Raw genomic sequence first — 15,533 nt, forward strand, 5'->3', positions numbered from 1 at the left:
ATAACCAATCCATTCCTACCACCACGTCGAAGCTTCCCAACTGGACTGGTAGTAGATCCAGAGCAAACTCACGCTCTCCCAATTCGATCACACAGCCTCTGATAACTTCATTGGCTTTTACCAACCTTCCATTAGCCAATTCGATTGAGTACGAAATATCTAACTTACTAGCGGCTAACCCAAGCATATTCTTAAACTCTAATGATACGAAGCTATAACCGGCACCATTATCAAATAAAACGGATGCATAGCGTTGGTTTACAGGGAACGTACCAGTAACGACATTGGGGTCCTGGCGTGCTTCCCTTGCTTCAATATCGAACACTCTTCCCCGGGTTTGGTCCAACTCTGGGCAGTTCCTCTTGTAGTGCCCATCATTACCACAGTTAAAGCATCCAGGTCTTTGCCTGTTTCCACCACCATTTCCAGCTTGATTATTCCTCTGGTTACGATTTACAGTGCCCGCTTGATTTGCATTGTTGCCTCGATTCCCATTTCCTCCAATGTTTCCTTGTGGGCGATTTCCATTACCACCCCGGTTATTGTTTCTGTTTCCAAATCCTCCTTGGCCTCCCTGGCCAACAGTGGCCCAACAAAAATCCATCAAGTGGTCAGGTTTTCCACACGCTTCACACACTCTCAAACTACACCGGCCAGAATGGTGACGCTGGCAGGTGTTGCACTTGGGCTGAGTGCCCATATATCCCTTTCCTTTCTTTCTACTACCAGCTGTAACCTGAGCTGGCGTGCTTGACTCACCTTTCTTAACAACCCCACTAGTACCTTGCTTGAAGTTCGAGAACTTCCGTTTGTTACCTCCGGATGACTCGACGTGAGTCTCCTTGCCAGGGTTTGCAAGTTTTTCTAGTCTAATGACTTCCGTAACGAGTGCCAAGCCCATCTTACTTGCAGCCATAGATGTTGGTGGCGTAGATGCTGTCATTAAGCTCAGGACTTGAGGTGCCAGTTCCCAAATGAAATGTCCTAATTTCCTCAATTCTGGTTCTACCAAGTACGGAACGACTCGTGCCAAATCATGAAGTCTTTGCATGAATTCCAACATTTTTGGACCTTCCATTATCAGGCTCTGGAATTCACCTCCCAACCTCTGTGTTTCTGTTTGGGTGCAATACTTCTTATGCATTATTCCTTTCAACTCATCCCAAGTTAACGCGTATGCTGTAGTTAGGCCCATTATTCGAACCTGAAGATTCCACCATAATCGAGCTCCATCTTGAAACAACTCAGTAACGTATGGGACTTGTTGTTCTGGCATACAACCACTCATTCGAAAGATGGATTCCATACTTTCAATCCATTTCACAAAAGCTATGGCACCCCCAGTGCCGTCGAACTTCAGAGGCTTGTAATTGAGGAAGTGCCAGAAGGAACAACCGTTATTTTCTGAGGTGTCTCTGCTAGGTTCGGAGCGTAGGGCCTCGTGCTGTGCTATAGCTGCAGCAATTATCTTTTGAAGTTCCGCCTCTGAGGTGGGTATGTGCATTTCGCGTCTTGGTGGCATCTTCTAAAAGATGTTTCACGTAGGTTAGGTCATAGCAGGTGAAACGTACGTATGTATTCAACAATATCAGCACATAACATCTCATGTTATAAAACATAAACAATAGATCACTGTGATTGCATTGCTACCAATCGAGACCAAAATGTAAGGTTTACAGGTACCCAACTGTATCATACAACATCAATGACTTAGTAGGGGACGACCCTAGGTAAGTCGTGCGATTGCTGGACATGTTCAGGAATCTCTGGTTCGTCCATTTTCAAATTCCAGGACTCCATCTCAAGCTTCTGTTATTCCAGTCTTAGAACCACATTTCTCCTCAATCATTTCCTTGAGCTCGTCCCAGCTCAGTGCATAAGCAGCATCTGTACCAAGGGTCTGAATCCGAAGATCCTATCATGAGAGTGTGCCATCTAGAAATGACCCCGAGGTAAAGGTAACACTCTGTTGGGGCGAACAGTTAGTCATTCTTAGAATGGAGTCAATCTTTTCGGACCAACGAACAAATGCAATGGCGCTTCCTGTTTCGTCGAAGTTCAAAGGCTTGCAGTTCAGGAACTGCTTATAGGTGCGGTCAGTTGGGGGGGGGGGGTTATTTCCAGTAGTGCCATCGTTGTGCTTAGAGCGGAGTGCTTCATGTCATGCATTTGCCTGTGAGATGCGTTTTCGCAGCTCGGCTTCTATCCTTGGCAACGTACTGGTGTTTGTGTCACGCCTGGGTGGCGTTCTCTTCTGCCGAAATGGCATGAAGCGGGTTAGACAACATTCCAATTGTCTAAGAGATACATAGCACCATAAGCCATCATATAATCACCCAATTTTTCACGTAAATATACTCAATGTATGGGTGGGGAAATAAATTTCTGAGCCTTCACATAGGCTTGCCAATTTGGCTTGATGCTTGTAATAGAATGAACTCGAGGCTACATCGCCTTGGTCATTAGTTATTTCCTGCTACATTGGTTTTCATTAGCTTGACCCGCAGAGTCCACCAGGATTTCGGTGCACTACAAGTCGTTATTACGTGGGCCCCCGTAATAATAAATTATCTTGCACAATTACCCCAAATTTTCTCTCGTCCAAGCAGATGATCAACCAAGGAGCAACAGCAGGTGCATCGGCATGAGCAGGGTCATGCTCCAATGTGGGGTCAAGAGCAACGCCTGGCTCAGGGCCACGGCTGGTTCCGGATCAACAAACTCCATCTCAAAATCAGCTGGATCAACCATCACAGGGGGTTACAGGATCCTCCAAGGGCTGGTCTAAGTGTATGAACTCAAGGTCATGGTCTGGATCAAAACCAGGTGGAAGAACAGGATCACCCTCAATACTGTGATCAAACTCAAAGCTGTGTGCGGGAACCGGTGCAGCTGATGATGCCGTATCAGGGTCGGCGTCGTGTGAATGGTGTTGCACTCTCTGCATATGCGAAAATGCGGAGGTCAGAAACTCAAATGAGTTTGGGACAGGGGAATGGGCATGAGTTTCCCCCGCAGGAGCGTCCGCAAGTAGTAGGCTAATACCAGCAGCAATAGGGCCTCGCCCTCGAATGGGTCCTTCTCTAGTAGATCGTTATCGTCGTCAGAGGCCACGTCGGGGGGGGGGGCATATCAACAACAGGATAAGTGGCAAGGGGCACAGGAGCAGGGATCACCGCGAGTGGCAAATTCCCAGCAAGATGGCCATCAGTAGGCTCTGCTACGACTTCAGGCAGCGCAAAAGGGCTGAAAGTCGTCATTGTCTGTGCCGGTAGTATCGGAAATGTACACCTCGTGCTCCGATGAAACCATGTCATCTGATACTATGGCCATGGGATTCGTAGTGTCCATCTTTCTAGTACATGATGAAAGCATGACGTTTGTAACACAAACATGTATACGTATAATAATCAATCATATAATCATATAAACATGTTAGTCAATAAGCAATCAAATAATTCTCCCAGTCCCACTAGCCTTCCAGTCTCCTAGACTGATACTCCTAGTCCCACTAGCCAAATTCTTCCCAGTCTCTAAGACTGCTCTATCATCTACCTCGACCTCTTAGATCGAGCCTCGGCCTCCAAGACCGAGCCTCAGCCTCCAAGACTGAGCCTACTCCTCCTAGTCTTGCTAGCCATCTACCTCGATCTCTTAGATCGAGCCTCGGTCTCCAAGACTGAGCCTCAGCCTCCAAGACTGAGCCTACTCTCCCTAGTCTCACTAGCCATCTACCTCGATCTCCTAGATCGAGCCTCGGCCTCCAAGACCGAGCCTCAGCCTCCAAGACTGAGCCTAAAAATAAATAAATAAAATGTGCTCAACATTTGTTTGTAAAAACGTTTTGGATCTGGAGTTAAGTGGTATGCAGTAAAAATGTTTTTGTGAGAGCCCTAGTGATCATAGTCTAGACTCGAGAAGGAATCCTAGTTCGCTATGATCAGAGCTCTGATACCAAGCTGTCACACCCTGGCTTTGCGGAAGCGTGGTTAATTTGGTGTGACTTCTTAATACCATAGCTTAACCATAACAAAGCTATATGAATAAAAACCATGCAAGATCATCCATTCAATTAAGTTTAAAAACCAAGTACAACAACATTGTTTAACAAACACAAACATCAACATAACACAAACACAGTTTAAGGACTGTGACTTGTCCAGGAAAGAGTCACATTCCCTAAACCCGGATGACCTCATACTAGTGCAGCGGGAAAACGTGCCATACCGTGCCAAATCCTTTAATTCCCTGAAATACATGTAAGTTGAAAAATAACAATAATGTTGAGCGAGTTCATGTGTAAGTGAGCAAATAAACCTTTGTTTGAATAAAAATCCTGGTATTATTTTGGATTCGTTAACGTTCGATAATATTATTTTTACTTTAAAAATAATATTTATACACTTCACAAAATAGTTGACAAGTGACGTTGTGAAAAATATATTTACCAAATATATATATATCACGTTTTATTTTGTGAAATCCCACCTCCGATATTTTGTAAATAAAGTCGTGGCGAAACTTATATATTTTGAAAACGTGTCGAAAAGTATTTCTAACACTTATAGTGAAAATAATTCTAAGTGTTAGGTTTCTGGAAAAATTTCGCCAGAGTTTCCTCTGTAACTGGAGGTGGCCACGCTTTCAAGCGTATCATTTTCTTTTACAAATCAATCCAACAATTTTCTTTTTCAATCAAAATAATGTCCAACACATCAAACTAGTTAATAAATATGTAAATCGCATAAATCACATGAACTTGTAGTTCTCTAAAATTATGATGTAAATCCCATTATTTTTAGCGGATCTTTATATATTATCTATACTAACCTTGAAAAGGGCTAATGGTTTGGTATTTACAAGTGCACATATCTTTCACTTCCAGGTGTTTACACACAAATCTATACACTTTAAAGAATCAAAGCTTTAGGGGCGACACTAAATCAGAAAATTGCCCCTAGTAGTTTTAGAGGGACATCATATCGCCCCTAAAGCTATTATTTCTTGTATTGATAAAAAAAATCGGTGGTAGTTGGTAATTTGTTAAATAATCTGGTTATAAAGTCTATAAATTTATGTTACATGTCAAAATTGCAAAATGTTAGTGTGTGTCAATATCTTGGTCGATTTTGACATTGATTTTGAGCAATACTTTTGTGGATAGGTTCAGACGTTTGAGGAACATAAGCCGATTCATATATCGAGGATCATACAGTTGTTCTTGTTCAAATTTAATTTCGATCATATTTTTTAATTTCTTTTCTTCGATTTTTATTCTATTATACTCTCGTTTTTTCATTGACTATTCTCGCTAGGACTTTATTTAGATTTCATTTTCCGATTAGTTATGTAGAAAAGGTATGTGAGATAATTTGTGGAGATGCGAATGATTTTACCCTTCACTCAAATTTATCTCTTACTTGGCTATATATAGTGACACGACTTTCTTGAACATAAAAGGAAAGAAAATGGTAAAAGTTTTCTATTTATTCGGAAAAAATGACCAAGTGAGATGAGGATTTATAGAAACATTTTCCTACTTTTTCTCTCACTCGCACAAAATGTCTCATGCCTTCTTCTCTGTCTTTCCACACAAACTCTTCCCATTTAGATCATCATTTTCCGATTACACTTCCAGAAACTCTTCTGGTCCGGTTCCACTTAATATAATTTCGAGTACAATAGATCAAAAGAATGTCTTCACAAGGACCTCTAATCTATAGTTTTGTCGCTAGAGAGACAGTGATCCTAGCTGAGTACACCGAGTTCACCGGGAATTTTCAAAGCATTGCTGCCCAATGTCTTCAGAAACTCCCCACCACCAACAACCGGTTCACGTATAACTGCGATGATCACACGTTCAACTACCTCGTTGAGCAAGGATTCAGTGAGTTCAATGTTGTTTGTGGAATAATTTCTTATCTGTGTTTGTCGTATATCGTTGTTTGGATCTGTCATACGACTGATGATAGACGTACGCCTTATGGTGGTCAGTGTTTACAATCAATATCATAACATTAACATGTTTGTTTGAAAATAATCATCACTTGTATATCATTTTGTTGTTTAGATTTTGAAGAAATGTTTGCATTATAATTTGACATTACAACATGTTAACGTGTGAACAATCTTGATGCTTTATTAAGATGATAACCATTTTATGAATAAGATTGTTTGATCAATGGTTGCACACATTTGATTATGAAATTTATGATCCAAAAAAAAAACTGTAAAAACCATGCCACACATTAATTCATTTAGTGTTCAATTATATATTGGAGATTACTTTTAATCGTGATAAGTTCTAATGACTTCATTTGGCTTATGCAGCATACTGTGTTGTCGCGGTCGAGTCTGCAGGAAGGGAGCTTCCCATTGGCTTCCTGGAGCGTATTAAGGATGATTTTTATAATAAATATGGGGCAGGCAAAGGCCAAACTGCTGGTGCAAAGGGTCTGAACAAAGAGTTTGGGTAAATATGTATACACAGATCTTATATAGAACTTTTTAAGAAATGGGTTATTTTTAAAACCATTGATGATAAATGGGTACGTTTTTTACTTGATTTCGGGGTTATCAGTATTCAAGATATCGACAAACCTAGAAGTTAAATTTAAAAGAAAAAGACCCATTTATCTTTATATAACCGGGTTTATATGTTCTTTTCGTGAATGTTTTTGCGATTTCAGATCGAAACTGAAAGAGCATATGCGCTACTGTGTCTCTCATCCGGAAGAAATTAGCAAGATTGCTAAGGTCAAGGCTCAAGTTACTGAAGTCAAGGGAGTGATGATGGAGAACATCGAGAAGGTACCTCTCGCGGTTTTTAGCATAATACTTGGTTTAAGGTTCCTTTCTGAACTAAACGGAATTCGTCGTTTTTGTAATCAATAGTCTACATGATGTTTGATTCAAATTTTGTTGCGTTCAGGTACTTGATCGCGGAGAGAAGATTGAACTACTTGTTGATAAGAGCGACAACCTTCGCAATCAGGTTATTTAGTTTAATGTTTCAACCTCCTTATAAAGGTACAAAACATGTTTTCTCTAATTTGATAATACTAACTTGATTGGTTGACTTATATCATGTTTAGGCACAAGATTTCAAGAAACAAGGAACCAAGATGAAGAGGAAAATGTGGATTCACAATATGAAGGTGAAACTCGTAATATTTGGTATCCTTATCGCGTTGTTGCTGATCATTATTCTCTCAGTCTGCCCTGAATTCAAATGCAATTAAAATCTTCCCTTTCTACAAGGCGCGATTACAGTTTTCTTCTGGTTTGGATATCCACTTCCCTACCTGCTAAGCTTTAGGTCCATGGGTGCATAGGGTTTGTTATTTACGGTAAAGAAAATTTTGGCACCCTTAGAAGCTTATTTAGCAAAGCTTTGATAAATCAGTGCATTTTGTCATTGTCACTGATCGGATTTATTCTGCATTTTCTTAATGGCCACGATTATAATAAGATCATGTTCCTTAAGAAAGAATACATAACTGATATGGTTAGATCTACTTCAAGTTTTCGTAACACATGATGCTAGATTTTGATATGTGTTCATAATCAAATAATGATGTAAATGATATAAGTGATCACTATGATGGTACATAAGGTTTCTAAATAGTATCTTGTATGACATAGTTGGATGTAATGGCTTGTCCTAGATCGGTCACATGTCGATGTTATAAAGACATATAAGAAATCATATTTATAAATATTAAGAGATTCATATCTAAAGCATGCAATGTAATTTCAAAAGAGTTAATCGATTGTACATTACATACAATAATTAAATGGTTCTTTAATTATTTCTCTAGATCTCCTCTCACTCTTTGCTCTAATAACCCATAAAACTTGTAGTGGATGATGGAAATAGCAATAAGGGTAACAATTTCTCCAATATAATACAAAAACAACACTCTCAAGTGCGTCCGAGGAGACATTGTGGTAGGATCACACTGCCACGCGTGTGTTGCTGCACATGTGATTGTAGGAACAATATAACAAAAGGGGTGATGCATTTTATGATTTTATCCTTTCATTTTCTGAACCGTAAGAATATGAATATGAATACGATCTTTTCATATGAATATGAATATGAATATTCAATAAAACTAAATCCCAGTCTACACCAAATAAAATCCAACAGAAAAGGTTTCGTTCATGCATATTATCAAACACTTAAAGAACGGTATAATGTTCTTGATCACATACAAAAACTATAGATAGAAAAGGTAAATAAAAGCACACCCACTTAGTATTATATAAAATAGAAGTTTATTGTTGACAATTTACAAACTCATATTGTCAACAAGCCTTTTATTCACAACCAATAATTAAAACACTACTTAGGCCGAACCTCAATACCTTCCACAATAAGGCCTTCTTTATATTCATGATGCTCCTGAAACCCGATCTCAATTTCACCTTCATCTCCATTATCATAGTAAAATTCACCCAATTTGATCTCCATCCATCCATCGTTTCTCGGTGTCTGAGTGTGTGCCTGTGTCTGTGGCCGTCCGCGTGTCCGTGGTTGTTGAAGATAAACATTAGATGTCTCATTTCTTACTCCGCCAAAGGTAACTATAGTTTTTCCAGCCGCAGAAAGTCCCCACGAATCCCTAGTGACTCGAAAGACAAGATATGCTACATATGTTGTCTTTGGGGACAACATTGCACTTGCTATTCTGCCTTGGATATCAAGCCACCATACACATCTAAGTATGCCTACCTCTGCAAACCTGCATGAATAGTTACACATGTATATAAGTTTGGGACTTTTGATTTAGATCATATTTTTGGACAGTGGCAGACCAAGTATTTTATATCGCCATGGTCAATCTTTAAATATGATAGTAGATAACACTTGGTCCGCCCCTTTTGTATAAATCCTAACATCACGGAGGGAGGGAGACCTTGATTTTGGTGAATGACCCCATTCCCAGTAACGAGTGTCGCCACCCCACGCAATTGATAAGTTTCTCGTCCCCAACATATAGCATTTTCTCCCACTCTCCTTGTCTAGCTTCAGACCCTATTTACAAGATCATATCTTTCATGAGCAACTAAGAATTGCAAATGAATAAGATGCATGTTAGAATCGTTTTGTCTACGGGCGTTTATTATTCGGTTTCAATCTGAAAACTGAACTGAGCCATAACTGTGTGAAATTGAACCGGATTTACATAGCCCATAACAATTATCCCACTCTTATTTAACCCAACCAAATTACAACTTTTTGATTCAGTTGTGAACGTCCTTAATTCAGTTCGGTTCAGTTTCAAACTAAATAAACTAAAAACATGAGCGGCTCTTTGTGGTGAGTTTTTAGGCTTGGGCCCTAGTATTTATTTTAAAAAATATATATATATGCATCGTTCAATCCAATTTTTTTGATATGGCCTTCTGGGTCCAAAAATATTCGATCTTAATCCAGTCTCACTTTAACTAAAACTTTTTTATCCTATTTTTATATACGTAATCCAATCCTACTTTAACGAACTCATTTTTTTATCACCACTCACTCACAGAAATCATAGATCCGCCACTTTTATAACAATAACATTTAGAAAATGGGGCCTTGAGTCTTTACTTTATCTTGTGACTCAAAATAGTTGTAACCCTTTTAACCAGAAATATTTGTAGATCTAAAAGAAACAACGTAGGTAATCTATTACCATAAGGTGGCTTTGTTAAACAAATATTATAATCGACTTAGATCACAATTCAATTAACCGATCACCAAGTTGTTTGACTTGCCAAATAACCGCGATCAAGGATGATATATGACTCGGATAACCGGTGGTAGAGTTGCCTTTTAGACTCAAAATCTACAGGAGAAACTGCTCTCGTGATGACTTGGCGGTAATCTAGAGGCAGAAACCGGTCCCAAACGGCATCAGAATCTGCCGCTGAATGGAATGATTTGGATATCGAAGCAGCTCTGCAGGCATCACGAGGTGAGGTGATGGAGAGTATGTCAGTCACGCAGCCTTCCGGCAGATCCGAGAAACTAGGGGCGTTGTCGGATTCAGTCATTTCTTCTCTATGGTTGCGTTGGGTATACCCAACAATTGGACAAAGTAACAAGCACAGCTTTGTTCAACGGGAATAACAAATTTAAATAAACTTACAAGTCTACGTCAACGGTACCATTTTATTCATTTGTTCCACTGTTTAAAACTTTCTCACTAAGTTTCCTCCTATTTTATTTTCTCGGTCTATTTTTTTAACCTTTCACCTAAAATTGTCAATTTTTGTTTTTTACTTAATCTTATCTTACACAATAAGAAGACAACTATTATATTTAAAAAAAGAATTGTGTTATAGTTGTACTGCAGTTTTGGTTCGTAGGTTTAAAGTTATATCTTAATTTTTTACTGCTTAATTAGAAGGACTAAGTTTGGTCTATGTACTAACTAATGTTTGTCTTCTATTAATATTTTATTTGTGTAAAGTTTGAAGTTTTCATTTCAAAACAGCAAATTACAAACGGTAGGTAAATGAGCAACAAGCTGCACCGTAACCCCATTTTGAATTGTAAAACTGCAGGTCCTACTAAAGACGAAATGACTTTTAAGGGTTAAGAAATTACTATTCACGACTCCCTAAACCCTGTTAAAGAATTTCACGGCATCTGGGCTTAGAAAATAAAGAATAAAAAAATATGTACATCATACTTATGGACCCCCTCTTCATTCCACTTGGAAGCAAGAGCCCTCTCTTGTGGCAACAAGTGCTTTGTTCCTTGTATCTCTAGTGATCTCTCTACCGGGGTTGGTGGATTCAACTGTAAGAAGAAGAAGAAGACAATTGATGATGTGGATTCAAATGTGAGGGAGTGGCTTATGCAAATCTGATAACTCGTGTTGACGTTTTAGGGGTTTTGGAACTTGATACATGCCCAGACCCAATAGAAGATGCGACCAGCCCAGGCCCATCTTCAAGACCCGCAAGAATCATCCGGAAGCCCAAGGGATTTAAAGATCAATTGTTCCTACTCTTTTTGCATGCATGCATAGTGGTGAACAAATCGGGCTTTCTGAATACCCGGTTCCAGGTATGGAACTGGGTTCGGGTACGATCGGGTTCTACAAAATCGGTTATTGACAATACCTGGATCGGGTCCGGGTCCGGATTTTATATAAAAAATGTATACCCTATATACCCGGGTTCGGGTAGGGTTCGGGTCGGGTTTTCTAATACCCGGGTATTATAATACCCTATTTTCGGGTTCGGGTAAGGTTGGGTATGGATCGGGTTGGGTTCGGGTTTTGTTCGGGTTTTGTTCGGGTATGCCTCGGGTATTCATTTTTTTTTGGATAAATCATAGAAATACATGACACCTAAATAATCATTGAACCGAATCGAATAAGATAATGATCATAGATAGCTTCGAATAACTTGACCCTCTTCTTTATTGTTCGTCATCAAAGACCCCTTTTATAGGGTATAGAGATACAATGTAAATCAAACAAATGATCATAATACACTTTGTTACCAAGGTACAAAACTCGAAAAAACACAAAAAAACGAAAAAACCCGAACAAGGTATTGGGAAACTCGGACCGGGTATTGAAAAAACCCGGTTCCGGGTTCGGGTTGAAACCGGGTACTCGTAAAACCCGGGTTGAAAACGGGTATAAAAAAACCCGGTTCCGGGTTCGGGTTTTATAAAAGAAATGTATACCCAACCCCTACCCTATGGGTAGGGTCGGGTTCGGGTTCGGGTATAAAAAACCAAGGTTTTATAATACCTGGTTCCGAGTTTTATTTTCCGGTCCGGGTCCGGGTTCAGGTTTTTTGTGCACCACTATGCATGCATATACGACAAGCATATTTGTAGCAAATCTGTGGAAAATTGACCTTAGCTAAATATTTGCGATAAAACTGGTTCGTGTGAGAAATACTTGTCGAAAAGTATGATTGCGACAAAACAACCAGAAAATTTGCTACAACTTTCCGACAAATAAAATCCATCGCAAGATTTTCCACAAAATTCCGACAATTTTTTTTAAAGTCTTTCCCACCATTTTTCGACAAATTTGTTACAAATCCCACTTTTAACATACTTTATTAATATTTTATTTTAGTCATTTTTAATAATAATAATTTAAGAAAGCAATTAATTAAAAAAAACTGTTTTCGACAAACTTTCTACAAATTCTAAAAACTGTTTTAGACAAATTTCCTACAAATTTTAGATTTTTATTTTTGCGACATAGTACTTACAAATGTTTTAAATAAAAATAATTTTTATTTTGATCTTTCGACAAATTTCCTACAGAATTAAAGTTACCAGATTCTGATAAAACTGAGACAATTTTTTTAATAAAATCAGATTATTTTTTTAGCAAAACATTGCATAAAATTTTTAAAAATAGAAAAAACCTGTACACAATATTTAAATACCAATACCAAAAATCCTAATGAAAAGTGTGTTTCATATTACAAAATTAATAGGATCTTAACATTTCAAAATGTAATACAAAACGAAAGTTAATATGAAAACTCGCTTTTGTAATAATAACCAAAAATTTCTAATGAAAAGCACGTTTCATATTACAAAACTAATACGATCTTAGCATTTCAAAATGAAATACAAACCAAAAGTTAATATGAAAACGCGCTTTTGTAATATGAAAAGCACGTTTTCATATTACAAAACAAACACCATCTTTACTTTTTTCTTGAACTATTCATCATTTCTTCCATCTTTTTTTTTTCCATAATGCATTTGTGGCCGACTCCCATTCACGCTTGACCCACTCTTGTTACCATTGTGCAAAACGGGCTTCCATATTTTTTCGGGCCTCTCTTTATTTTTCCAACTCCGTTTGAACTTTTTTAAGCTAGAATTTATCAAAGTAGACATTATTAATACATATTAACAAAAAAAAAATGTAACATTAAATACATATTTAGGGGCATTATCTAGTTACATATTCGGTTATCTAAATAATATTTGCAGATTTGGCTACAAAACCACTAGCAAACAAGCAAACTCCATCGTCAAATAGAACTTAACTTTAAAAAGTAGCGAACTCCAAGTTAACAAATAATTGTGGAAATCTATCTCGTAGCTAACTTCTTTTTTTAATCAGCCAAAAATAGACCTCGTGGATATCTATCTTGTAGCTAATTTCTTGTTTTTTTTTAACTTGTTTCCTGTTCACGGTTTTCTATTCCAAGTGGTGATACATAATGTAAAATAATTATAGAACGAGTGGGCTGATTTTAATCAGCCTTGCTGCACAGTTCACCTTAATTTTACTAGGAAAATACAATCATTAACTAACAATGCAAAAATTCCTAAATATACTGGCATTTAACCCATGCCATAACTCAATGTCCTCTAGGTGTAAGCCTAAAAAAGGTTTGACAAATTTCTAACACATTGTACTCTATTAGCATTGTACTACCATATGAAAACAACAAGCCAACAAATATCATAAACCTAGCTAAAACGTTAGATAATTGCAGTTCCTCCTTTATGTGAAGGCTAACGGGTCAATCTAAAATAACAACAATGATGACACCTCTTGTGATTGCCTGGCATCATCATATGACGCATAAGTTATGGAAGATTGTGTGCCGGTCACCACAAAATGAGGATCAGAAGATCCTACCCCGAACAAGTTACCACCCTTACACTTGGGATGCAAACTCTCCCAAATAGCCAAATCATCACATTTTGTTTCTCCCTGGTACATTTTGTCAAGTTGTTGCGCGTACCCGACCTAAAATTTATAAAACGGAAACTTTGAACACTAAGACTTGAATCAATAACTATAAACAAATAATGAATGCTAATTAACATATGAATTCTTTGCATGCTTAGTAACAAACACTAAATTATCAAAGTCATTTGCATCGATCTCCCCATCTTGTACTATCTTTTTGCACTCCTTTGTAGCGTGGGTCTAGAAGAATACTTTAGTGTATCCAACTTTTTTATCCTCTTTTTTCCTACATTAAATGAAGTAATGTAAATGATATGTACTAAATTAGAAATAGTTACTAAAATTTATAATTATGATTAGCTTACCATGTTGGCACGGTGCTCATCATATCCTATTGTGTCACACCCTGAATATTGCGGAAGCGTGATTATGGTGTGACTTTCTTAATACCATTGCATTCAATCATAACAACACTATATGATTAAAACCATAGATGTTCATCCATAAATTTAGTTTAAAAAACATGACAACATTGTCATAAAACGTAGAAATTCAAATACGAGTACAACCCATGCAACTTGTTTAAAAGTTTACAACGACTCGACCAATGACACTAAATAAACCAGGACTTGGAAGACGTGTCTCGTCCAGGAATAAGACACACTGTCCAACCCTAAGACCATGGATGACATCTTTTATTCTTAACGCAGCTTGAAACATCCAACGCCCGTCAGATCCACTACTAATTCTCTGAAATACATGTATTTTGAAAAACATCAACGAAAGTTGAGCGAGTTCATGTGTGTGATTGTGGATAAACCATTGAAAAACATTGAAAATATATTTGTGAAAATGAACAGATCAATTAATGTGTAGCTAATACATTAACATGGTGAACCGGTGTAGGAAGGCTCAATCCTTTGCGTATTTCGCACCGGGCCTTCCGGCTGGAACGACATAGTCACCACATGAGCCAACTCGCGGACTCATGGGTGGGGCTCGCAACACCCAAATAGATCTATCACTCATGCCCCTCGGTCCTTCTAAAGGATTAATGGTCTCAAGCTAACGCCTACCCTTTCACATGATCTAGCAATTCATTTCATTTGTAAACCCTTTGAAATCATAATCATTTACAACATGTGCTTCACCCCCGAAGTTCTAAAACGAAAACAGTTAAAAGAAAAGGGGGACGTGAACTCACAGTCTCGCGTCTTCAGCAATCGTAACTCTAGCTTCTTCGGTGAACACGACTACCTACAACGTACTAATGTCTATTAGACGAACGGGTCGTGCCTTAACTCAGTATTAATGGTCTTGAGTTATGTTTCTTTTGTGTCTTCGACATTATTCCAAGTTACATAATTATTTGTTAAAATAATTAATATTTTAACTTAAATTATATTTATAAATTTTGGAATAATTGTTAAACAATATTATTGTAATAATACTTCTCAAGTGTTTTCACTTGTATTTCCTTTCCAAGGATGGGGGTATCTTATACATGTTTATTTTGCCATGTTTTGAAATCGTATTCCGGTGTGTGTTTATACGTACGAGGATACGTATTTTTATTGTATTCATTAAGAATCCTTTATACTTAATTTCGTATTAAATTTTCCGGAATAGTATTCTTAATAAAAATCCTATTTATATATTTCCAAAATATATATTCTTTATGGAATATTATTCAGAAAAATTATTTATACTTTTTCTTTGGCAAAAATATTTATATTCCCTTATAAATTCCAAAAATAACATATTAATTTTCAAGTCCACTTGGAATATATATATATATATATATATATATATATATATATATATATATATATATATATATATATA

At 37.5% G+C, this 15,533-nt stretch overlaps 2 protein-coding genes across 2 annotated transcripts; one reads left to right on the forward strand and one right to left on the reverse strand.

Annotated features, from left to right (window-relative positions):
- The first annotated feature begins 5,694 nt into the window (after positions 1 to 5,694).
- LOC110934974 (putative vesicle-associated membrane protein 726) lies at positions 5,695 to 7,241 on the forward strand. Its single transcript, XM_022177638.2, has 5 exons — positions 5,695 to 5,887; positions 6,331 to 6,472; positions 6,690 to 6,810; positions 6,932 to 6,994; positions 7,095 to 7,241. Exons 1-5 carry the CDS (start codon positions 5,695 to 5,697, stop codon positions 7,239 to 7,241), a joined length of 666 nt encoding a protein of 221 aa, XP_022033330.1.
- A 900-nt stretch (positions 7,242 to 8,141) lies between these two features.
- On the reverse strand, positions 8,142 to 10,079 carry LOC110937083 (putative F-box protein PP2-B12). The gene is made up of 3 exons (XM_022179490.2): positions 9,766 to 10,079; positions 8,922 to 9,040; positions 8,142 to 8,747 (listed from the first exon to the last, which is right to left on the reverse strand). The coding sequence occupies exons 1-3, from the start codon at positions 10,042 to 10,044 to the stop codon at positions 8,348 to 8,350; spliced, it is 798 nt and encodes a 265-aa protein (XP_022035182.1). The 5' UTR covers positions 10,045 to 10,079; the 3' UTR covers positions 8,142 to 8,347.
- Positions 10,080 to 15,533: the final 5,454 nt, after the last annotated feature.

This window comes from Helianthus annuus, chromosome 15, assembly GCF_002127325.2.
Source record: "Helianthus annuus cultivar XRQ/B chromosome 15, HanXRQr2.0-SUNRISE, whole genome shotgun sequence".
Classification (NCBI taxonomy): Eukaryota; Viridiplantae; Streptophyta; class Magnoliopsida; order Asterales; family Asteraceae; genus Helianthus; species Helianthus annuus.

Excerpts from the sequence above, each read along its gene's own strand:
- LOC110934974 (XM_022177638.2), top strand. The coding sequence starts at position 5,695 with ATGTCTTCACAAGGACCTCTAATCTATAGTTTTGTCGCTAGAGAGACA. Across the intron at positions 5,888-6,330 it reads CCTCGTTGAGCAAGGATTCA|CATACTGTGTTGTCGCGGTC; the intron begins GTGAGTTCAATG and ends TGGCTTATGCAG. Across the intron at positions 6,811-6,931 it reads TGATGGAGAACATCGAGAAG|GTACTTGATCGCGGAGAGAA; the intron begins GTACCTCTCGCG and ends TGTTGCGTTCAG.
- LOC110937083 (XM_022179490.2), bottom strand. The coding sequence starts at position 10,044 with ATGACTGAATCCGACAACGCCCCTAGTTTCTCGGATCTGCCGGAAGGC. Across the intron at positions 9,041-9,765 it reads TCCTTGATCGCGGTTATTTG|GGTCTGAAGCTAGACAAGGA; the intron begins GCAAGTCAAACA and ends TCTTGTAAATAG. Across the intron at positions 8,748-8,921 it reads GGTCATTCACCAAAATCAAG|GTTTGCAGAGGTAGGCATAC; the intron begins GTCTCCCTCCCT and ends CTATTCATGCAG.